General features: G+C 41.5%; 1 protein-coding gene across 1 annotated transcript in view; it reads left to right on the top strand.

Annotated features, from left to right (window-relative positions):
* The first annotated feature begins 15,393 nt into the window (after positions 1-15,393).
* The window catches only part of SFMBT1 (Scm like with four mbt domains 1), a 41,515-nt gene continuing 33,534 nt past the window's right edge, over positions 15,394-23,374 (top strand). The window contains exons 1-2 of the mRNA XM_062585205.1: positions 15,394-15,459; positions 21,324-21,418. Coding sequence (XP_062441189.1) covers positions 15,432-15,459; positions 21,324-21,418 — 123 coding nt within the window. The 5' untranslated portion in view covers positions 15,394-15,431. The remainder of the gene's footprint in view (positions 15,460-21,323; positions 21,419-23,374) is intronic.

The following is a 23,374-nucleotide window of genomic DNA, read 5'->3' as shown; positions in this document are numbered from 1 at the left end:
CTGTTGTTACTTAAATAATGCAGTCATCTTGGTAGTAGCACGTGTCGCTGTTTGAGACACCAAGCTGTGAAGACGCACCATGGAAAGTTTGGGATAAAACAACAAAAATCATTGAAAACTGGCAACTTATTAGGTTGTTAGGACTATTTAATTTTATTGTACTAATCGGAGCTGTAGAAAACGTGGAAATGAATAGGATGTTAGGGATATTGGTCTTGGAGCCTTTTCTCACATCGCAAAGGTACAGCGTGACAAATTTGTTTGTCCGAAGTGAAGAAAAGCTTTGGATCCTGAAAGATGTTGGGTATGTGGACCTGGGAGTAGTTACCACATGTGGAAGAACAAGAGGTTTTCCTTGTTCTTTCTTTTTTTGCAAAGAGTTTGATAGAATGAGACGTTTGACATTTTGTTTTTCCTCTTATTTTTTAAATCAGGGAAGTGTTCACTTTAAGGTTAAAGTGCCGGTAAGTGGGCCTTACAGGGTAGGAATATTAAGTGTAAAAAATACGTGCTACTGCAGCCTGCGGTAGGATGGTAACATAAATTACCCAACCTTTTGATAAAGCATTTGGTTTTGTTGGACTCTACCTCCTTCACGGAAATCTCTAGGCTGATGAGTTAATGCTTGTAAGAGGAAAAATTTGTTTCCAAAGGGACTTTTTCTTTCTGAACTATTATCTGGTTACTTATTCTTTCTTTTACCTTTTATATCTATGGTTCTTAGGTTTAGACCACTTTATCACTTTTACTGACCCCTTGTTTCCTCTCTTCTCCTGCTCCTGCCCCCCAAAATTTGATCTGTACCATGGGGAAGGGCCTCATGCCCTTTCTTTCTTGGGACTTTTCTTCTTGGCAAATTTAACCTTTTCAAACATGATACTACTTTAGCTTTATATGATGTAACGCTTCCGCAGTCAGGGAATTGAATGGGGCTCAAAAACAATCTTCCTTTTTTTGTCTAAGGACTCTGCTGGAGTTCCTGCTCCAGGCAACACTAAGGATGAAACTGCTATTTCCGAAGAAATTTTCAATCTTCACAATTAAAAATGTTGGGGGGGGGGAGGGAGAGTACTTAGACTTTGAAGAAATAACCTATCCTTCATTGGCAAAGCACCAGCACGACTGTCCTATTTCTGCCTTAAGTCCAAGAATTAACGTTAACATGACTCTGGTGGTTGGTGCATACCTCTTACAGTGCAGGATGCCATTTTTCTGTGGAAAAGAAAGAGGTTGCACGGATAATCTACAGTACAAAGCTAGGAAATAAGTTCTGCAAAATTAAAATTCAGGTGGGGGTGATGCAGATTGCCTTATTTGAATATTTAAATCTTCCATAGCTTTTTGATGACTGCTTTATCATTGTTTTCCATATATATGCAGTGATGCTCATTTACAGCCTTCCCCAATCAGTTATACAGCAAATACCACTGCTATAAATAAAATGTCATTTGCAGGAGACAGAGTTTTGTAAGTTAAATGAGGAAGAAACATTCCCTTTGAAGAAGAAATGCTAGCTGTGATCAGTTGGTCAGGATTTTCTCTACAGGGTTATTAAAAGGGGTGGCTGAAATAGATGCATTTTTCCCTTCCTCCTTAGCTGTAGCCAAGTGGGGTTTTTTTTTTCTTTTTTCTTTTTTTTTTTTTTTTTTTTGCTGGTGTTTCAGAAATACTGACTAAAAGAAAGAAAACTCCTGGGTTGTTATTTTATATTGCAGCTCAACCAATATGATGTGTAGCTGCTTGAAAGAAGCCAAACTTGGCTGTGCAATCCCACCTTCCTGTCTTTGCCACGGCTGCTAGTCTTAATCCTGCAGTCAGCTTTTTCTTCTAACAGACGACTAATTTTGTAGTTGTTGTTGTTTTTCCTTAGTCAGGCCATGCTTTGTCTGTTTAGTGCTTTTTACCTTTCTGCACTCCATCTACTAAATAATTCAGGATTGTTGGCCAGGAATTATTTCTATCTATTTATTCGGTATCATTCGTTTTGCTGTTAGTATTTGCCACCATTGGGGGAAAATATACTTATTTTTGCAGTTATGAGCTGAAGCATCAGTAGGACCTGGAAGTCTTCACCGTTTTGCAGCTCCATCTGGACCACTGAACTGATCGCAGTTCTGCCATGGGATTTTCTGCAACCTCAAAGAAATTCCTTAATCCCTTCTGCAGTTTTAGCATCCATCACGTCGGAGTGGGATCCTGCCCTGGGTTGTTGAATCTTTCCAGCATCATTTATAAATTGATGTGCATCAGATCGCTTTGAGACGATGCTACTCGTGACTCCTTGCTTTTACAAGCGCTACGACGCTTAGTCAGCAACGCTGTCTTTGGAAGGTGCTGCGCTCCTCACGTCAGAGTGCATCTCTGTGTAACAAAATTGTAGTTGTTAAAGAGTGCACAGGAAACCTGTACAACAGACTGGTATCAGAGCAGAGATCTGACTACCAAACCAAAACTGCAGAGGGCTTTTTTAAAGAGTTTGTTAGAGGTTAGGATGTAGGATAACCTCCCTCCAACACTCTTTGTGTTAATTATGTTAAATATGTGAGATATTTAATTATGCGTTGAAGGGAGTTGAATTTTGCCTCGTCTGAGATTTCTGACTTGAAGTGAAAATATTTGCTCAAATACTTGAGGTGGAAGAAGAGTATATTTAATAATGAAAGGAATTATGAGGTCTTTTATTCACATTTGAAGACTTGAGCAAAGAGGCATAGCTTTTGAGACACGCACAAGGGACAGCATAGAATACAGTAGAATTGTTGTTAGGGCTTTGTTACCCACCCACCCCAGCTCCTGCCATTTTAAGAAGGTAAATCCCAGTCACACTTTTGCTCTTAAATTAAAGAAGGCCTGTGAGCAAGAAACCGCTGTAGTCCTGTCCGGGTCTGAGGCATGGGCAGCATGTAGGTAATATGCTTTATATTGATGTTTTGTGGTGGTCTGGTGGGTGAAGCAAAGGAGAACCTGTTCTTATGGAAGAAGTGAAAGGTTCTACTATTTTAGTATTCTGTGATACAAGTGCTTTCATACTGTGCTAGTGGTAGATGTTCCAAGGATTTAGTCAGTCAGGTAGCAGGAGCTGTGGGAGCAGAGGAAGAGGGTCGCTCCTCAGTAATGCTTGGCTCCCAAGCTGATTTTTTACAGGGTGCTGAGAGCTCTCCTTGCGGTGAACTGATGGCAGAACCGCAGAATGGCTGGCGTTGGAAGGACCTCTGAACATCGTGCATTCAGTCCAATCTCTCAGCTCAAGGAGGGTCGGTAGAGAACATTGCCTCGTCCAGCGAGGTTTTAAATATCACCGAGAATAGGGACTGCACAACCTCTTTGGGCAGCCTGTTCAACTACCCTTGCCGTGAAGTGTTTTCTCATGTTTAGGTGGAATTTCCTGTCTTTCAGTCTCTTTACCCCGTCACTGGGCACTGCTGAGAAAAGTCTGGCTCCATCGTCTGTGTACCCTCCGATCAGATATCTATATGCAATGATAACATCCCCCCTGAGCCTTCTCTCCTCCAGGCTAAGCAGTTTGTGCTCTCTCAGCCTCTCTTTGTATGAGAGATGCTCCAGTGCCTTAATCGTTTTCACAGCCCTTCACTGGACTCGTTCCACTACACCCATGGCCTACTTGCACTGGGGAGCCCAGCACTGGACATAGCACTCCAGGCATAGCCTCACCAGGGCTGAGTAAGGGGGAGGATCACCTTGCTCTTCCTGATGCACCCCAGAATACCATTGGTCTTCTTCACCCGAAAGGCACATTGGTGGCTCATGGTCAACTTGTTGTCCACCAGGACTCCCAGGTCCTTTTCTGCAAAGCTGCTCTCCAGCGGGTCAGCCCTCAGCCTGAGGAGGAACATTGCTGGCCAAAAGGTCTCCCTTCAGACCCTTTCCTTCCCTGCTGTTGAGACAGGGTGGCTGTGCGGATTGCAGGCCCTGGAGAGAGAAATGGGAGCGAGGGACACGCAGAGTGAAGCTTATGGCTGCTGTTGCCGATGCTGTGATAATACTGGCACCTGCTGTTTGCAGTATTATTTGGTAGTGTTCCAGCACGTCTGTAATAACGAGACAGTGCCTTTTGCTGTAATGAAACACAGTGAAATTAAGCTACAAAAATAAAAACGTGAAGCATAGGAAGTCCTACGTGATGCTGAATTCTGAAACTTGGTTTTTGTAAGCAGACCTGTGGTCCTGACTCCTGAAACCTTCTAGTCTCATTTGGCATCTAGTCCCATCTGAAATGAAAAACTGCTTAGCATCTCTGGGAACAAGGCCTGAGCTCTGCAGATCTTGGTAGTGAGGTGGCTTCGTTGTAGCTTACGTTAAGTGAGTGCTGGGTGTGGTTGTCACTTTTTTTAAGTCGACTTTCTATTTATCACTTCCTAAATGAATTAGCAGATGGGTTCATTCCCTTTGTTGTCCTATAGCATCATTACTGATATTTAAAAAATACTAATCTAAATTTAGACTATTAAGTTTGTTTATAAACCCAAAGCTAGGCAAATGGCTGTATTTTCTCAAGTGGTAGGAACGGAGGAGTGCCAGCTGGGAAATGCTGGAGTTAGTGCATGCTCTGGGAAAACTGCATCCATAGCCAGGCATTAATAAGTGGGTTTAGCTACTTCTCTTGGCTGCTCTCTGTGCTGGGGTGACGGGAAGCGTCCTTGGCACTGAGCAGTGCTTTCTTAGTGGGTCTCAAACGTTCGAAGCGAGTGCTGGATGGCTGGTGGGATGCGAGTTTGTCCCGTGGTCTCTGTTGCTGGTGTTCTAGGGAGAGCTGCCTTTGCTGTGTGCAGCTTGTGGTTTCAAAGCTCTTCTGAGAAATAGGTGTAATACATTATCTTTCAATGTATCGTGTACTATTTCAATGACATCCTCCCACTTGTTTCCTTCCTTTGTCATGTTTTTACGTATTAAAAGCATTTTATATATATATGTTTTTATAATGAGTTTATATATATAGAGAGAGATAGATTTTTTACGTATAGTTACCAAGTACCTTTCTTCTCCCTCTGCTTTGTTCTCCTTTTATGTTTGCATTATCTGGACTAGCGACCTCCATTAGGTGCTTCACGTTCGGTTTCTCCGGGAGGAGGAGTTGGATTTCAAAAAAAGGATTTGGAAAACACTGCGGATTTTTTTCCGTTTATGTGACTTGAGTGTTGAGCCAGGTTGATGGTCCTACTCAGATTTTATTGAAAGACTTCGTGTAACGTATGCATAGAACATGTGAATTGGCAAAGAGGACTCATTTGAATAAATTGAGCCTTTTAACAGTATTAAGGCAGTATTTGTTATAACTCGGTTAGGATTGCACTGATCTTGGCATTTTATCTGCCGAACTGAAATCCTGTATGCACTGAAATCGGAACAAGTCTATTGTCTAATAGCTGGGTTTTTGCAAACTGCTCCAGCAGTTTTCATGTTCCAGGCCCTTGCAGATGATTTTTTTTCCTTTGTTACTTGCCTAAAATATATATGTAATCTACGCCTTTTTCTTTGTGTTTTAAAACAGCCCTCTCATGTGCAAGATAGGTGAATATCATATCCTTAATTCCTGTTAAGAGAAATTAAGCTTCTCAGTTGCTGCTTTGTCTTCTACGGTTTAGCAGTGAGAGTGCTCTTCTTTGAGGCTGTGGAAAGGATGTGATCATCTTTTTTTTTACTTTTGAAGCTGATAGTTGTTGTAGAGTGTTTAAACTGTCTGCTTTTCCAGCTATGGCTCTGCCTTAGCCCTCCCAGTTAAGACAGTTTTTTATTTTTAATTAAACTTATGAAACATTGCATCCATTTGTGCAACATAGTTACTCTGGAGAAGCTCAGAAATTGGATATTTCATCGTGCTGTTTGTGTTGTGGCGCGTTGCACTCGGAGACGACTCCAGTTTAAAGGATCCTGTAATCTGATGTCTTTTATGCTGCTGGTGGCAGTTAACTGCTGGGTAGCATGGCTGTCGCTATCGCATCGTTATGTCCTGTGCGGTTTGGTACTCGAGTGTGTTGAGGATTCAGGTGTGGAGGCAGAGCCATTCCTGACCGTCGGAGAGCTCCGGACTCATCTCCTGGTGAGTTATGCTCTATGTCACTGGGGTCCTAATGGCAGAATATTTACTCAGCATATTACCCCTCTTTCTATAGAGGGCAGTAAGTTGCAAGGCTGTCGTATGGGACTGGGGAGCTACAGCAGTTTCACATTCTTCCTTCATCTTTTTATCTCGCTTGTACCTTTGGGCAATTGATTTCATGCTATGGGATAGGTAATAAAAAGCCTTTGAAGGAAATAGAGCTGCCTGGTGTCTCTGGTTTCTTTGTTTGGCTGATAATCCCCAGATGTTCTTGCAGCCCTTGTGCTGCGGAGGGTAGGTGGAGACAGCAGAATGCTATCCAAGACTTCACATACAAAAATAATAATATAATAATAAAGCTTTCTGGATGACATGACAAATACAGTTACTATCTTACTGAAGACTCAAACTAAGCGATTCTTCTTAATAGTTCCTATTTGAAACAGGAGAATTTTGGGGGCCAGCAGGTTGTGTAGTGTTCGGCTGTCAAGCTGGCTGCTCACGCTGGCCAGTGGCACCTGAATTAATTGGGAAAGGAGCAGGGACTTTTACGTTCTGGCCTGGATTTAATGCCTGGTCTCCTGGAAATTGCTTGGCCCGGTTGTAACAACTGATCTCGTTGTTCGTTTAGCCGAAGCAGAGCGTTTCAATGCGTATTTAGCAAGCCTTTAGGCGTGCTAGGTGTATCGTCAGACGTATCCAGGGGAGAAGGCAAATCTCGGAAGCAATGGGAATTCAAGCAGGGGCTGGGATTGGAAAAACCACACAGCTTGATATGACCTAAATGGAAGAAGGTAAGTGCCAGGTATTGTATCAGCAGAATTGCGTTAAATAGATTACAGTTCAGGTTTTTTTTTCTTTTTTTTTTTTTTTTTCTGTAGCATATGAGTAGCTCTATTGATGGCATGAGTTAAAGTTCCAAGTGTTGGTCTTGTTCTGTGACAAAAGGGACTGTGCTTTTTTCTACTAAGTATTACTATCCTGGTGAAAACGCACATGTAACAGCTCTGCGTTTTCAAGGCAAAATGAATTGCCAGGGCTGTAATATTTCAGCCTGCTGAGAGTTTTTTGTTTTTGTTTTGTTTTTTTTTTCATATTTCTCAGTGTAATACTGGCAATTAGCAGTATTTCATCTGAGGGGCTGAGGCACAAGGCTGCCCAAGAACCGGCCTGGGGGGCTGCGGTGGGTGCCGAGGCCGGTGGGTTGGCACCGCGCAGTCTCCGGCGGGGGACAGGGAGTGCAGCCCGTGGTGCTGCCGAGTCTCTTGTGCTCTTTCGGTATGACTGTTGCAACGTGGGGAAATGAGAACTAGGAGTTCTGCTTTACTAAAATAGATGGAACAGTGGTGGCACACGAATGTGAAGGTGTAACTTGGGAATATTGGTCAGTGAGAGAAGACTGATGTGACAGAGGAATGCAGTAAGTTTTAATAATTATCTAATTCTGGCAGTAGCTCTTCCTGCATGTGTATATGTAATCTTTATGTTCAATGGCTTTTGCTCACAGAGCCTGTGCAGAAGCTGCCCAGATAAGAACACTCAAGCACGCTCACGGCAGGCAAAAAGATAAAGGGGATTGCAGGAGCCTTGTGCTGTGTCTCTAAAAAAGCTTTCTTTGCAAAGAATAGAAGTTGGTTGTTCAGAAGAACACAGGTTTTGTCCTTGCAAGGACCAAAAAAAAAAAAAAAAAAAAAAAAAACACCCGAAGTAGGTTGCAACGAGTAAAAGACTTCATAGGAAGAGAGGAGAGGAATTGACATTTCCCAAGTTGAGGAAGTGCAAGTCTGAAAGAGGAGCGGGTATGAACATGTGTTTTCTTTAAAATGCTTTTAATGAAGTAAAGACTTCACTTGAAGAATAGCTGCTTCTATCGTTGTTCTTGGACAGAACGTAACCTATGTAAGGTCTCACCTGCTGCCCGAGCTGCTGAATAAAGGAGGATCACCAGCATGGTGTACCTGTGGCCTCTTAGCAAAGAATAAAATTGTATGATTTTACCATTTGACTGTAAGAGACAGTGGATGGTTAGAGGCCTGGGAGAACGGTAAGCCCTGGATGACTGGATCTGATCATGGGGTCTAGCAACTGCAAAACCATGGAACCACTTTTTAAATATTGGAGTAATACAGGGAGGTTTTGCTTTTGTTCTGGAGCATCAATGATGACTAAGGAACATATTGGTGATTGCAGCTGTAATAAACCATTACAGAAGCAAGCAAATGTGCTCCGGTTCACAGACCTACTGTTCCATACATGCGTTCATTCAAATGTGCTTTAAAGTACTGGAAGCTAAGCAAAGGTTTCCGTTCTCTAGATTGAACGGTATAGTTTCTTCTGAAACTGTGACTTTAAACAATGAAATTAATACAATTTGTATTACTTTGTTATAGAAGCACCAAACTTTATTTTGCCTCTCTGTAGTCTGTTTTCTGGGCCTTACAGGGCTGTCTTGGAAAGATTAAGTGCAAGTTAACAGTGCTGAGCCAAGGGATCATTGACAGATACTAGCTGGCCTTGACAGGAGAGAAAACTGAAAATGATTTTTTGCTGGTTGCAGGACTGTGCTTAAAAATGGCTTGAAAAAGTAAGATTCCAGCTGTAAGTTGGAGATTGAGAAGTCTTTCACTTCATGTATTATTTGTGGAGGGTCAAATATTAAGAAAGCTTTTGCATGTAAAATACATGCTCTCTATATACAATCAAAACTTTTGCAATGACATCAGTGTTATCCAGGCTTACAACTGTTAATGGCTAAACAAGGGAAAAGTAAACAAGCAACCTCTTAAGCCCTATCCTGACTCGTAGAAGGATTTGAGAAACAGAAGCTTGCCTGAAATACGGACCCTGAAGGCACCTCCTTGGAGAAGCAGGACCTCCGAGATGGGCTTGAGCAGGGAGAACAGCGGCAGGGTGGAGCAAGAGAGAAGAAGAGTGTAAAAGTAGCCTTGCACAATACTCTGCTTTCCAAGAAGATAATTTGATGTTACCACCAGCCTGTCTGAAAGCTGTACACTACCCTTCTGATATCGCAGATACAGAAGAACAGCTCATAGGTGGTTAGAGAAGCAGTGCTCGTGTCTGTCCAATCACAAGATGCATGAGGAGCAAAAACCGGACTCTGCCGGCGTGGCAGATTGGACCGAGAGGCTGTTCTTATTCCTCCTGCTTCCTTCCAGACTTTGGGAACAGTCTGGATGGAGTAGAAATTTCTTGAGTGAGGGAGAAAAGAGCACGCCAAGCGTTTGGGGTTGCGCTCTTTGGTGCCGCAGTGCGGTGGTATGGGATCGCATCTTTTATCGTCACGGGTCTTAAGATTTCGTACACTGAATCTTGTGCTGAGCATTCATTTGCTTTTGCCTCTTTTTGCAGTCCTGGTTTCAAGGATGAGATTTTTTTTCAAATAGCACTTAATACCTCATGTTGTCCCCTGATAGAGAAGGTTGCTGATTTGTTATGGCAGGTAATTAGCAGCATCCATTTGCGGAGCTGGCAGCAGCATCTAACTAAAGTCCTTGCCGTTTTCCACTAAAAAGATATGGTTGTTTTCAGGAAAAGGATATGGTGGTTTTCAGGAAACACACTGACTCCTAATGTGGTTTTATTTTTTTGGTTTGGTTGGTTTTGTTTTGTTTTGTTTTTTGGCATTTCTGTGTTTTCAGGGTTTTGTTACAAGAGAGTAACTGCAACTCGCTGTGGATAATGGCTTAAGAGTTGGTTTTCTCCAGTGCTGTGGATTTTGGTTCTAGTTGACAAATCTGCTTACTGAGTTTCTTTCTTTTTTTTTTTTTTTTTTTTTTTTTTTTTTTTTTTTTTTTTTTGATGCTGATACAACTAATATCAACTACTGTGATATGAAGCCTCACTGGTAGACCTGTAATTGATCTCATAAACATGCGTACAAGGAATCAAGAACTGCATGCTCTAAGCAGACCTAAAATGAAGTTGGTTGCTACGCCAAATAATTTACTGTGTTGGGTTCTCTTTGTGCTCTAGAATCCTTTAAAAATAAGTTACCTGCTTAAATACAAGGTTGAAAGGAGATTGATTTGTTTCAGGAGAAGGCCTGCAAATAAAAAGGTGTCATCCTAGAAGGTCCTTTCCATTTTCCCACTTTTGCTGATAGAGACTGAGTTGGTCTGGGTGGAACCTTTTTGTCTTTGGAGAGGGTGTGAATGTGTTTTCCGAAGGCCTGATGTTCTCTGGCTCGCTTATCTGCTAGGGTAGAGGACCCTGTGCAGCAGCATTTGGGCTAGCTGAGATCTGCTGGAGTGTTGATAAGGCGCGTGGTGCGTAGTGCCTGCAAATCTTGGTTAGCAGCATTCCCCCCCATCACGTGGATCCGCCGTCCTCTGCCTCTCCTGGCAAAATGGGCAGCTGATGCGTGCGTTCGTGATGTAGGTTAGGGAAAAGGTTAAAAAAAAGCGCTTAAATTTGCACTTTCACAGACTGTGGAGAAGAAGAGAGCAAGTTAGCCTTGGACCTGGGTGCAGTATAACTGCAATCCATGCATGGCAGCGAGGGAAATTGGGCTTGAAGGTCTGTGCAGATGCTTTCCAGAGGTTCACCGCAGTGATAAGATTGGGTCCACTGGTGTGTAGTGTTCTTGTAGTCGTCTCTCTGTAAAGGAAAAATCTCTCCTTCCGGCTAATTTCTCATATGAGTTATAGATCTTAAATACAGAAAAGCTTTTATGATGGGCTTGTGCATTAGCAGGATGAATCAGGGATATTCACTAAAAGGGTCAATATGTTAGAACCTATGCGGAAACGTAGGAAATAATGGTTGTTTCCTATTTTTAACTGTACACTGAGAAATGGTTGCTGCTTCTGCTATGTTTGTGCCTATTTTGTGCTTCCCATTGGTTTTTCTGAATGTTTTTCAGGCAGAAGTTTGTAGCAGAGGGATGCTTTTGTCCTGAATAGTTTTTCTTGCTGAAATCTCAGCAAGAATATCTGCTGCAAAACACCAGATTTAATTAGAAGGTGCGCTGCAGAGGGCATGGTTAAAGCCCTGACCATGAGACTCACAATACCAGATTTGTTACAAAAAGCCTTGAGATGAAGTGCATGTGCCTTTTCCCCTCAAAGGGAATATATAATTAGTATTTCCTTTGAGTGAAAAAGCACGCATGTACATGTGAATGGACACAAGCATCAGGAGGACATTTACCTCCTCTCCTCCCCATCCAGAGTATAACCCAAGGATAATATAAAATGGATTTTTACCTTTCCTCACTGCTTTGATGGTCTCCCTGTTTGGTGGTAGGGTTGTAGGTGTCAGGCTCTGAAGACCTTTGCAATCACCTGCCTCTTCTGCCAGACCTATGGTGAGTGAAGCCTGAGATGACAGAAAAAAGTGGGGTTTTTTTAATAAAAAAAATTATTGTATGGCTTTGAATGCAGGAAATTGATGAAACCTAATCCTTTCTGTAGCTCCTTCCCAGCGCTGTAGAAGTATTGCCGTTACAGCTAGGGTAGGCTGTGCTTTTGTGTTTCTGGCACAAATCTAGCACTTCTGATGCTGGAAACCAGGAGAGCAACAGTGACGCTTAGGACTGTTTCAGTGCAGAGGATTGAGCTGGTCAAGGAAAACTTTTCTTTCTTTTTTTCTTTTTCCCTTCCTTGTACATTTTGTTTTCTACTGGCTTAACTTCCCAACAGGTTCAACTGACCATTGCAAGGCGCAGCTGGGGTGCAAGGGATGAGATGGGGTTTGGTGGTGAGGGGAGACCAGCTCCGGACACATTGATGGCATCCCACCATAGATGCTGTCTGGTAGCATAGCTTAAGGCTCTCGACTTCGCTGCTCAGACAGGAAGCGTTTCAAACTTTTATCTCATGTCCCCATGGTGTCCTGCTCCTTTGTTTTAAAATATTAAGCCTCAGACACCAGCTGATTTATTTTAATTCAACATCCAGCTCGTTTGATTTCTTTTCATATTCAAGTGAGCCATCTGGCCTTAATGAACTGTAACTGTTTTTAATGCAGCTTCCAGTTGTTAACATCTGAATATTTCATGTGCTGAAAGAAGGTTTGAAAAGCAGAAGTAAGGCCGAAGGATCTAAAATGTTTCCAGATCAGCCCTGCGCCATCGATACTTGCGTGTCCTCTGCCGATTGCCAGTTAGATGTATCAGATCTTTGGGGGTGCCACGCTCGAAGCATCAGACGTGGCTGATGCTGTTTGCAAGTGCTCTCAATGTTGTGTTCATAAAACACCGGTACTGCTTCAGAAATCCTGATTGACTACTTAATCTTAGCTTGGGTAGAATTTGAATTGAATTCAAGAGGAACTGCATTTGTATGTGTGTTAAAATTTTCTGTGTTGCAAAAAGAGTTGATTTTACATGATCTAGCTTAGTTACAGAAGTTACTTGAGAGCTGGGTACTATAAATTGAAAATATCTTAATTGTAGTTAATTTTTGAGGTGCTTTACCAGGGCAAGACTATTAAAAACTAGTGGTATATCCCAAAATTTGTTGGACTACGTGCTTCACTCGGTATTTTCCAGTGTTGCCTTTGCTTTGGCTTAACAGAATGACAGTTGATAGGCTTATAATAGGCCATTACCAAGAAATACTTTGATTAATGATAAAAGGCACTTTGTTGCTTCGGTCTTTGCTGTTTGCCAAGCATTGTGCGGGTTCCCGGTGACATAATCTCCCAGCACTACTGCATAAAGGGTAAAATAAATGCAAGTTTAGCTTGTAGGTCTGTCTGTAGAAGAAATGATCTTCAGAAAGGTAGGTTGTTTTAGCTTACCACAGGCTAGTTTGTCCTGAGAGCATGGAAAAACTACATATAGAGCAGATGGAGGTAGATAAGGTGGTGCCTGTGATTTAGTTTGTCCGTAACTTTCTCATCGAGGCAGACGTCAGGTGTGAGATAGCTGGTGAGCCTGGCAGGTCCCTGCTTAGCACAAACTTTCTGCTGTGGAGAACTTGTGAGAAGCAGTAGAGGAGAAACGGGCAGCTGAGCTCTCTAGCCATAGTATTCCTGAAATTGTAATAAATAAAATCTTGCATCATCTGCGTGGTAGATTTTTGTGGCATTAAGCTGTCATTCAAGAGGAGGTCTTAATGGGATATGAAGTCTTACCACTCCTGCAGCTTTTTAGACCTCTGGTGGGAATGAGCATTTTAAAACTCAGTATTTTTGTTAGGTTGTTAGATTGTCAGGTAGTCTCAGAGACCTGTAGTGTCTACAAAAACTCAGAAGATCTTAAGACACTGCAAATGCCTAAGGATTCTCTCTTTTAAACCATGCCTCCTTTGCTTTGGTGTTAAAATAGAAATGCATCTATCATTTTAAAAGAAAAACTTCTAGTCCTTTGCTTCATTTCTTGTACGTTGTTTAAAAAGAAAAAGGAGCTGCTACCCAGACATTCATCAGGAATGCAAAGGACTTTTGAATATCTATTTTTAAGCATTATTTTTTAAGGAAACAATTTTGTTTTCAAGGCTGAGAAAGTTCTGTCACGTAGGGTGTGATATTAATAATAATAAAAAAAACTCCTCTTCATTTTTTTTATTTACTATACAACTTACTTTAGTGGGGAATTCTGTAAGAGAAAAAATTCTTGCAGTATTTGGTCCCTAACCATGTTATCAAATGATTCTGTGTTTGTTGGATTCTGCAAGTGGGCTGATTTCTGCTTTGGGCTCAATGTGTTCAAGCCTGTGCCAGGGCTTTGGGGACAAAAATACTTGAGAGCTACTGGGCTCACTTTAGAGCTACACTGCCTCAGTTTCTGCCAGTAGTAAAGAAATTATGATTTCAATTGCTTGTAGGAATTGCAGTTGCTTATTGCTTATGGATTAGCTTCCAACACTAAATTATGGGCTTAAAGGCTTGAAAGCTGAGCCTTCGCAATACAAAATGTCTGTCTGTTTTTGTTTTTTTTTTTTTTAAATGGATTATTTTTGCTTGATAACCCTTCAGCTCAAACAACAGTAAAGCGTTCCATGTAGGTGCCATGTGTGTGTATGTGTGTGTAATAAAGGTGAAAACCAAACAGCTTCAGCGCATTTAACGTTCTTGTCCTCCTGCCCCCACAGCAATTTTGGGCGCTATCGGCAGAGAAGAGCCCTAGAGAGCGACCAGGGGCCATGTCCCTTGGAGGTGAAATCTTTAAGTGCAAACTTAAGGGAATTTGGTGAGTGGAAGGACTGAAGAGATGACTGGTTACATTTTAGGACTGAGCCGGATTTATATAATTTATGCTGTTTTTTTCATACTACAGAACTGTGATATTTCTTACGTGTTGTAGTCAGGGACAGCCTTCTGCTCTGTCATGGTATGGGACTGCTTCTCCTTGAGGAACTGTTGTTGCTGGTCAAGTCAATATGGGCATTTCTTAAATATACAGAATGACCTGACTGTTTTTTTGAACAACTGAAAATATATATTTTAGGTAAGATACATTAAAAGGAACTTCTATAGGACTGCTTATTTAAAAAAAACAGAAAATTTTAAATAACCTGGTAAAGGACTTTAAAATGAAACAAAAAAAGGTACTTATCTAGGTGCAGAGAGTATTGATTGTTTTTTCAACTTACATAAAACACAACGTTGTGATAATAAATGACCTACCCTTTCACAGCAGAACAGTGTCACTGGTATCTCCAGGTCCTGGGAAAGTGCTGAAATGATAGCTCACTGGTTGAGCCGTCAACAGTCTAGTAAGTCTAAAATGTATACATATATTTAAGCTTGTTTTATAGCAATACAAGGCCAGCGCTGCCAATCCCTTGAAGGCTTGTGAAAAGCAAATTGCTAAAATATTAAAACCCAAGAGCCTGAACAGACATTTGGTAAGGGCGCTTTGCCAGCGTCGGTTTAGCTGTCTTGACTTTTGACACTTTCATTGGTCTAGGTGAAATAAGAACTTGATTCTCTTGTTCCGTCTTGTTCCTAAGCCACAATGTGGTTACTTCCATGCTTTTTAGCCTTGTGCAGGGTCGAAGGAACTTCTGAGAGGGGTGAGTTTGTTTGGGGGCAGGAGAGATGTTGAAAATAGGTTCTGTACCTAATTGCTTTAGAAATTTTTATTCCTGAGGCAGTTTTTGGTCTGCTGAAGGGGATATGTGTGTGCAGTAGCTAAAAGTGAGTAAATGCAATACGGTGTCTTTGTTTGCTTTAAAGCTTTTGGCTTTTTGCTGGAGAATAATATTTTTAATGTATTGAAGAGTAGTTAATATCAGGTAATGATTTTCTTAATATTTTTTTCAGGTTTGTTTTCATCATCCCTTCTTGAATGTCCTCATTGTCAGTAGGACTGAAAGGGGGGAGACAACTCATGACCAGCAAACTGTGACAAGCTTGGGTTGCGCTGCTTCTGGCTGCTTGGAATAATCCTTGGACCACTGTGGAGATGAATGGAGAACAGCAGTATGATGCAGGTAATATGCCAGCTGGCTTCCAGGGCTAAAGCTTCTCCAAACATTTGGCAACTGAGATGGGACCGAGATGAGTACAATGCACGTTTCATATGGCAAGTGTCTTACGCTCTGCACTGTACAAGGAGAAGCTTAAGCTTCTGTTGCTATGGGTTGGATTCTGACTGCGTGGCTCAGAAGAAAAATTCTGATCCACCTTAGTAACTGTGTTTTTAAGAAGCCTCTTCAGGGTATGAGTATGAGATGAGCTTGTGAAAATCTCAGTGGCTTTGTAATTATTATTTTGAGACATTTGCCTGTCCAAATGGTTAATATTATCTTGTTCTGTTCTTACCTGCCTTCATCTGATTCTTAACACTGACAAAGTTGGGGTGATGGATTTACAGGTCAGATAAGTGAAGCTGTTTGGTTCCATGGTAGTCTGTCCTGTTATTCTGATGAGCCTTGCTGTCCACTTGGGACTGAGACATCAGCTTCTGAATTGCTGCAGAGTGGTATATTATGATAAATTAACTCAGATTTTGGTTCCTTTGAAACACTAAGCTGAAAAGAGTGTCCTTGTCTGGGACAGTTGGGGACACCACAGCTTTCTGAAGCAGAGTCCTTAAATTTTTACGCTCTTTTTGAGGATAGGGATTATCTGTATTTCTGATTTGGCCTGCCATGGTTTGTTGCTTTTCCTTGAAAAGATCTCTACCTATAGCATTCATACAGTTAAGTAGCAGTAAATTTTTATCTGTAGTTACTAGTATAAACTACTGGATTAAGATTTTAGCTGAGTATTACTTTCTTTTGGCAACTCTCTATCAAGCAGCACTTCCTCACAGGACAGTTTGCTACTGATGATTTGGTTTTATGAAAGTCAGATTGCTCTCAGTGTTACTGAAGATATGTTAAACATAAGTTTAGTCTGCAGGCCTCTAGCAGAATACTATCGTCTGCTATCTAATGCTGAAATATGCCTTCTGATAATTATCCGTAACCAAACCTTCAGGTTGTTGTCAACCTCATATCCTCAAATAAGCAAAAAAAGCAGCACACACAAGTAGGCAAAATTTCTCCAGGCATGTGCAAATCCAGTTTCTTCTGCTACTGGAAAGTGTAAGAAAGGGAAGAGGGTTTGGGCAGCTGAGAAAAAAAGTAAATAGATCTATACATGGTCAGCAGCAGGGTGTTCACAGGACATCCTTCTGTACTAAAACTTTTATTGAATGTTTTTTTCTATGCTCTTTTAAAAATAGAAGAAGTCGCACAATCTTCTGTATGTGCTTGGGGAATCGCTATGGAGAGTTGGCTGTTTTCTTCAGTTTACTCAACGGTTATTTTCCTGAACATCCTTTTTGTGTCTGGTTTCAGTATAGGTGGTTATAAAAAGCAAACAGTTCCTTAAGAGAGCCATACTGGCTGAGTTCGTCATTAATTTCAGAAAATGCTAACCATGTAAACATATGCACGTTGGTTTAGCTTTTGTGCTCTCTTTCTCATACCATTTTCCTATAGAGCTTTAAATTAGACCAGTCCCAACTAATTTACATTTTGATTAGGTCTTAGACCACCACTGAAAAATTCCCTTCATATTCTCCAAGTGGCATAGTTTTTCCGGTTCATGATTTTTAGCAGTCTTTTGGTGATTCCCCTGCCTTCTTTGTGTTTATCTACTGGACAGCCCCTGAGTAAGAGAGCGCAGGCAGCGGCCAGGATTGTCAGCTGTGATGCTCCCCTGCACTACAAGTGGGAACGACAACTTTTATTCTTGCCACAGTCTCTTTCAGCTGCCAGAATTGCAACGTGTCTTTATTTATTCACGGCCTTGTAGCTGATATAGCTGGAAAGATTAACTGTTATTAAAATCAGATTGAAATATGTCTAAGTTTCCTGGTGAGGAACCTTTAGGTTAGCATTAATTGAAGGTCTTGCAGACTTCAGTGTGATGTAGTTAAATGTCCAATATGACAGCCTTCAAACTAAATCATATTAAAGTTGCATGAAAGTTACTGGTCGTGAGAATTTAACTCAAATCCGAAGATCAAAACGAAGTCTGGTGTCGACTGCTTCCATTGCAGGTATTTTTAAGGATGAATGTAGTCGTATCTCGCTGCCTTCTTGCGTCGAAGTGGTACGGTTTGGTATTCTTTCGCTTCATGTATGTATCTGAGAGCAACGTACCATATTTCGTGGCAAGATTCAGAATTGAAGAGCTAGTGTTGAAAATAAGGCTGGTATAAATAGTGGTAAATGGAAAGAGATGTACTTATCTTGGAAATTTTTAATATTCCTACAGACAATTTTCTCACCTCCAGAGTGAATAAACACTCTGTATAGAATCTCTGTAGGACACTTTTCAGATTTTACTTGAGAAAATCTAGTCATTTGCTTTGAAAGCTTTGTTGAAAAAAGCTCATTGTATACTGAGACCACGGAGCTGAGAATCACATCTGGTTTCTTTGCTTGCCTTTGCCAAAGTTGTGCTTTGCCACCACTGAACTAACCTATGTCTCAGCCATCCTGTCTGAGACAGAGAAAATGTCTCTCTTTAGGTAGAAGAAACCTGAATTCATTTAGGACTTGTAAGTAATTGAGGATACAGAGAGGAAGAGAGAACATATACATACATATATATATATAGAGAGAGAAAACATATACGTACATATATATATGTATGTACACATCTATAGCATTATATTAGTAAATTGTGCTTGAGGATTAAATGGGTTAAATATGTTTTTGCTTGTTGGCATCTGTTATATTAATCTGCAAGTTCTTTCACAATAGACATCAGCTGTTAGTGCAAATATATAAGGTTTTGCTGAGTAGTTTGAATTCAAACTGATTAGTATGTTTAATACAGACATACGGGCCCTCTGGAAGGCAGATTCATTTAAACTGGTCCTCTGTGTATCCCAGTATCTGCTAATCTGCAAGAACAGCGCTGTGGAGCAGGATCTTGCAAAATATATCAACCGACTAGATCAAAAGACTTAAATGGGGCCTTGCTCTGCTGTAACTCTTGTACCAGTAAAAACAGAATAGCAATTGGATTTTGACTCTCAGGTATTTCCAGCTAGCTTAAGCCTTAACAGAGAGATGCTCCTTAGCCAAACTCTTGAAGTGTCTCTGCATCAGATGTCTTTTTTTTTTTAAAAAAAGAGAGAGATTATTCATGTTTTCTATATTCCTGGCACATGTTTGCTCCACAATTAGACAAATAATTTGCTTCTCTCACTATGAAACATTTTATAGCATTTTTGCTTGGAGCTTTATTTAATGAGCTTTTCATGATTCATATTCATTAAATAAATGCTACACTAAATAACCTGAAGTACTGTGGCAAGGCAGTATGCGAGATACAAAAGAGATATTTGCTGTATCGTATAGATGCAGAGGGCCCCCGGCTGTAAGCGGCAGTCTCCTAAAGGAAGGAAACCACCTGAAAATTCCCCCTCTGCCTGTTAAGTGGTTGAAGTTCACAGCTAGTAACCTAGTCTCACTTAAGTGTAAAACTGTAGTAGGCTTCAATGCAAGGCGAGAAAGGTGAAGCCTCATGAACGAAAGAAGTTACGGGTACTTCTATAAAAATGTTTTTAAACTGTTCTGATTACAAGGAACCACACATCCCTCTCCAAAAAACAAAAAAAAAAGAAAAAGAAAGAAAGAAAGTGGAGAAGACTATTGAATCCGCAGTGCATGGAGGACAGGAAACTGTGGGGTTTTTCTATGGAAAAAGAATTCCAGAAGAGCTGTTGGAAGGTGCTGTTGAGATTTGGACGTTTTATGACGCCAAGAAATCCGAGCCCTTCTCCCTGCAGCGCAGAGCTGGAAGGGAACAGCTCTTTTAGACCTAAAACCGTGGAAGCTGCGGAGACCGTAGGTTTGCGGAGTGAAAAAGGACCGGTGCTACCGCCGAGCCAGCTGGGACCCGTCTGCAGCTGTAGTTAGGGGCAAGAGACACCCCAGGCAGGATGCAAACGCCCCGTCTCACGAGTCCCTTGCAGCAATTAAGTGGCGGCAGAAGTTACTAATTGACCCTTTGAGCGCGTTCAGTGACCTGTGCCGCGGTTAGGGAGCTTAGGTGCCCCCGAGGCCGCGGGCCGGTGATGACACCGTACCCACGGCGTGGCGAGGCCGTGGCGGCTCTCGTCGCCCCGCAGCACTGGGGCCCTCCGGCTCGTTAAAAGACGCCCAGCCGTCGCTTTGCTTTCCCGTCAAACAGATTCCCGCTTGGCGACTACAGCCAGTGCTTTCTAAATACAAAATCCTCCTTCGAGTTGGGTGGAAGTTGTTGTTTTAGCAGCTTGTTCGAGCTTTTCTGTAGGTCACGGTCATTTATTTGCCTTTTTCTGAGCAGGGCTCGTGAACCTGACAAGGTTCGTTCTTGGTTTTGACTGACCGTAGATGTTTTCTTCAAGCTGATGTTTGTTGCTGCCTTCGTTCTCTGGCTGTAAGCTTAAGCTCTTTATTTTTTTTAATCAAATGTTGTTTTAATGAGCTAAGTAATCTTGTTTTAGCAACATTTTACAGTTATTTTTTGATCAGAATGACTTGCAGCCAAAGCGTTGATCAGCTCCACCTTAATTTGCAAATAGCTGTGGTCTGTGCCATATCCTCTTTACTGCCTCAAAATGTTAAAAATAAAATTACCTATTCTTTCCTCCAGGTCTGTTTCTTCAGTAAGTTAAAAATTATCCCCTTAAAATTGATGCCCGTATGCAAGCTCTGAGTTCTTTGAGCTCTGAGCGTTATGAAAGGCCAATGTAACCAACTATGGTTGTTTAAAAATAGCAAAATGAAACCAGGATTGGGAGAGAGATGAGCTGCCTTTAAAACAGATACTGTCATCAGCAAACAAAAGCTAGCTAAATATGCACTGCTAAATTTGGGGAAATCATAATTCCTCGAATTACAATGAAAAGTCAAAGATGCGCTTAACATTCAGCTTGAGGAGAAAATGAACCTTCTTTACAGTGAAGACTTGAGTGGCTTCCCCCCCCCCCCACCACCACCCATTTAAAGATATTCAGGCGTTTGGGCAAATATTTGCCCTTCAGAAGGTCTCACAAGGGCACGTAGTAGTGGTTTTTTGGACGCGCAGCGTTAAACTGCGTCGCTACGAGCAGGAGTGAGCACTGACCTGTGGCCCGCGTGCTTTTAGCCCATTCTGACTTGCATCCCCAAATGAGGTGGCTCTTGCTCCGCGGAAATTGTTGCGCGTTCTGAGTTGGTATTTTAAATGACTAATTTAAATGTTCTTGATTTCAGTTGCATGCCAGGTTGTCTTCCTTCGAACTATCCTAAAATCCTGCTCTGTACTTTTGGTGTTTTATAGCATCTAAATAAACACCATCTTTCACAAAAGAAAAGAAGTGGGGTGATGAAGGTGGGAGACTTAATTTCCCTGTGTGGGTTTTTTTTTGTTTGTTTGTTTTGTTTTGTTTTTTTGTTTTTTTTTTTTTTTGATCTTACTTTTCAAACTGCTTGCTATTGATATTGCTGTTTCCTGGCAGGTTTTGAATTTAATGCACTAAAGGACTGGCTTGCCCAGAATTCTGAATCTCTTCCATACATATTTACTGATACGACTGCACAATTACGCCTGTTCTCTCCTGTGTCAGATGCAGAAGCAACTTTTGCAGAAGCAAAATTTCCAAGGTTTTATTACCTCTCAGACCAAATCTAGTATAAAATACTCTTTAATTTCTTAGGATTTGGGTTGCTGTGGATCCAAATTAAATAGGATGGTTGGTGTTTTGAAGTGCATTGGACACTTGTGTAGGCAGCCATTTAGAACTGAAGTGGTCTTTACTGCGGTTCTTAAAAGCCTAAAGCTTAAGCCAACAGATTGCAAAGTAGGTTTTTATCTTCTCTTCCAGATGCTGGTTCTGGTGTGGAAGAAATGGAATTCAATTGGGATGAGTATCTAGAAGACACAGGAGCAACTGCAGCCCCCCATGGATCTTTTAAGCATGTGAGTAAGGGAGAGTATATTTACTTATTCTCTCCTGCATTCTTTTGATATGCTGAATATTTAGGGTTTTTTTGAATGAACTGAGGCACTCAAATCCAGAAGACAAACTAGGATCAAATTAAAGTAAAAAGAAGGAATTTTCCTTTTTTATTATTGTTTCTCTACTTCCTTTGTATACATAGCATTGCATAATCTTGTCCTCAAGTGCTGAGAGTTGAGGACTTCTAGTCTTTTCTGTACACCAGCAAATAAGCTTTGGCTTCCCCCATCCACCTGCCTTGAAGCCTGAACTGGCCAGTCTCTTTTGGTCTTTGCTACCGGAGAAGTGCTGTGGAGGGAGGAGCTGGGGTTTAGAATTAATATCACGAATTCTTGAATAGCAGAATTCAAACATGCTCTCAGAGAAGGTTTTAATGATGATTCCCAAGGAGCAAATAATAGTTCTATGTAATGCTTGACTGCAATAGTTAGAAGACTAATTAGGCTAATTGTAGGTCACAGGCATGATGGATGGGATGAAGTCTTGTTAAGCCCTTGTCTTTGCTCTTGGGTATTGTTGAATCAAGTGTCTGTTGCTGAATCTCTGGACTGTACCGTTCCTTTGGCTGAGATCTGAACATAAAGGCTGTTGGTCTGGCTTGATGCATTGAGTTGTCAGTGAAGATGAGCTATGTTAGAGCTGATTCCCAAAACTCTTTGATCACTTCCAATTATTAAAATACATTCCAGGTTGCCATGTATCCTTGTCAAACTCCTTGTTAAAGTTGCTATTCAGTATTCTTCCAAAGACCAGCTCTAGGTCGTTTACCCCATGCCAGTGAGGGTCATGACTTCTGTGGCACCTATCTTAGAAAAGTGGGGCTCTGGTGTTCACATCTAGTATTGCCTGCTTTCAGTACAAGAGACTTAACAAGCTCAGCTCCATTCACTGAAGGATCACAAAGTTTTCTGAGATGAAAGGTAACCTGCAGAAGTTATATTAATATAATATAAAAGAAACTTTAAGGAATGTGTTAAAATAGGGCAGTTGTGTTGTTAGTGAAGGTGTACAGTAAACGTAGAGGCTGTCCATGCGTTGGGATTGTAAGCTTTTTGTTCAAAAAAAGCATTTGGGTGTCTAGTTTTTCAAGAGGCAAGACCTATGTTTGCTTTGGTGTTTTTCTTAGTGCATGAAGGCTCTAGCAAGAACAAGTTTACTGAGAGTGGTAGTGCTCATGCAGCCCCAGTTGAGGAGTAGTATGGAATTGCACCAATGGCATTTTGTAGTCGTCGTGCAAGATGCAGTCTGCCTACTTCTCCGGTGTATTTTCCCTTATTTGATCTCTATTAAAGAAGATTTATATCATAGCTCAGACCAAAATAATTGTAATGCCAACTTTCTAGTAGTGGCCAACTGAGTTAACATGACAGCTATATTTTGGTAATCGTTAGGTCACACATTTTCGGTGACTTTGTTACCCACGTACTGCACCCTTTTGCCCCCTCAGCTGGGTAAACAAGAGGTCAGATTGCCACAGCCATCAGAAATGCGATTAGGTAATGACAATAATAATGGTCCCTGCTTTTTTTTATTGTTATTGTTCCGTACATGCGTGGACTACAGTACAGCTCTGCTGGTGCGAGCGGTATTGTCATGGAGAGTGCTTTACCGACCAAATGCAGACAAAGTGTAGCGGGCTCATCCTTCTCTTTTTGGGTGCAGTGGATGCCCTCTTGTGGGCAAAACCAGGGTGGCTCTGAGCTGCGCGAACTTCGCTGGTGCTCTCCGTACCATAGCTGGAGAGACAGAAGTGCCAGAAGTGTTGTTCAGTGGCATGAACAGATAGGCGGAAAATAGAGGCCCACGTGTTGTTTTGGAAGGGGAACTGCCAGGCTGCGTGGCATTTACTAGCAGACTTCCTTCAGCATTTGTCGGGAAGCCAGTTTTGGTGGGTTTTGTAATAAGCTTGACATGAC

The sequence above is a fragment of the Rhea pennata genome, chromosome 12 (genome assembly GCF_028389875.1).
Source record: "Rhea pennata isolate bPtePen1 chromosome 12, bPtePen1.pri, whole genome shotgun sequence".
NCBI lineage: Eukaryota > Metazoa > Chordata > Aves > Rheiformes > Rheidae > Rhea > Rhea pennata.
The sequence above is the reverse complement of the archived record's forward strand: the minus strand, read 5'-3'. Positions and strand labels throughout refer to the sequence as shown.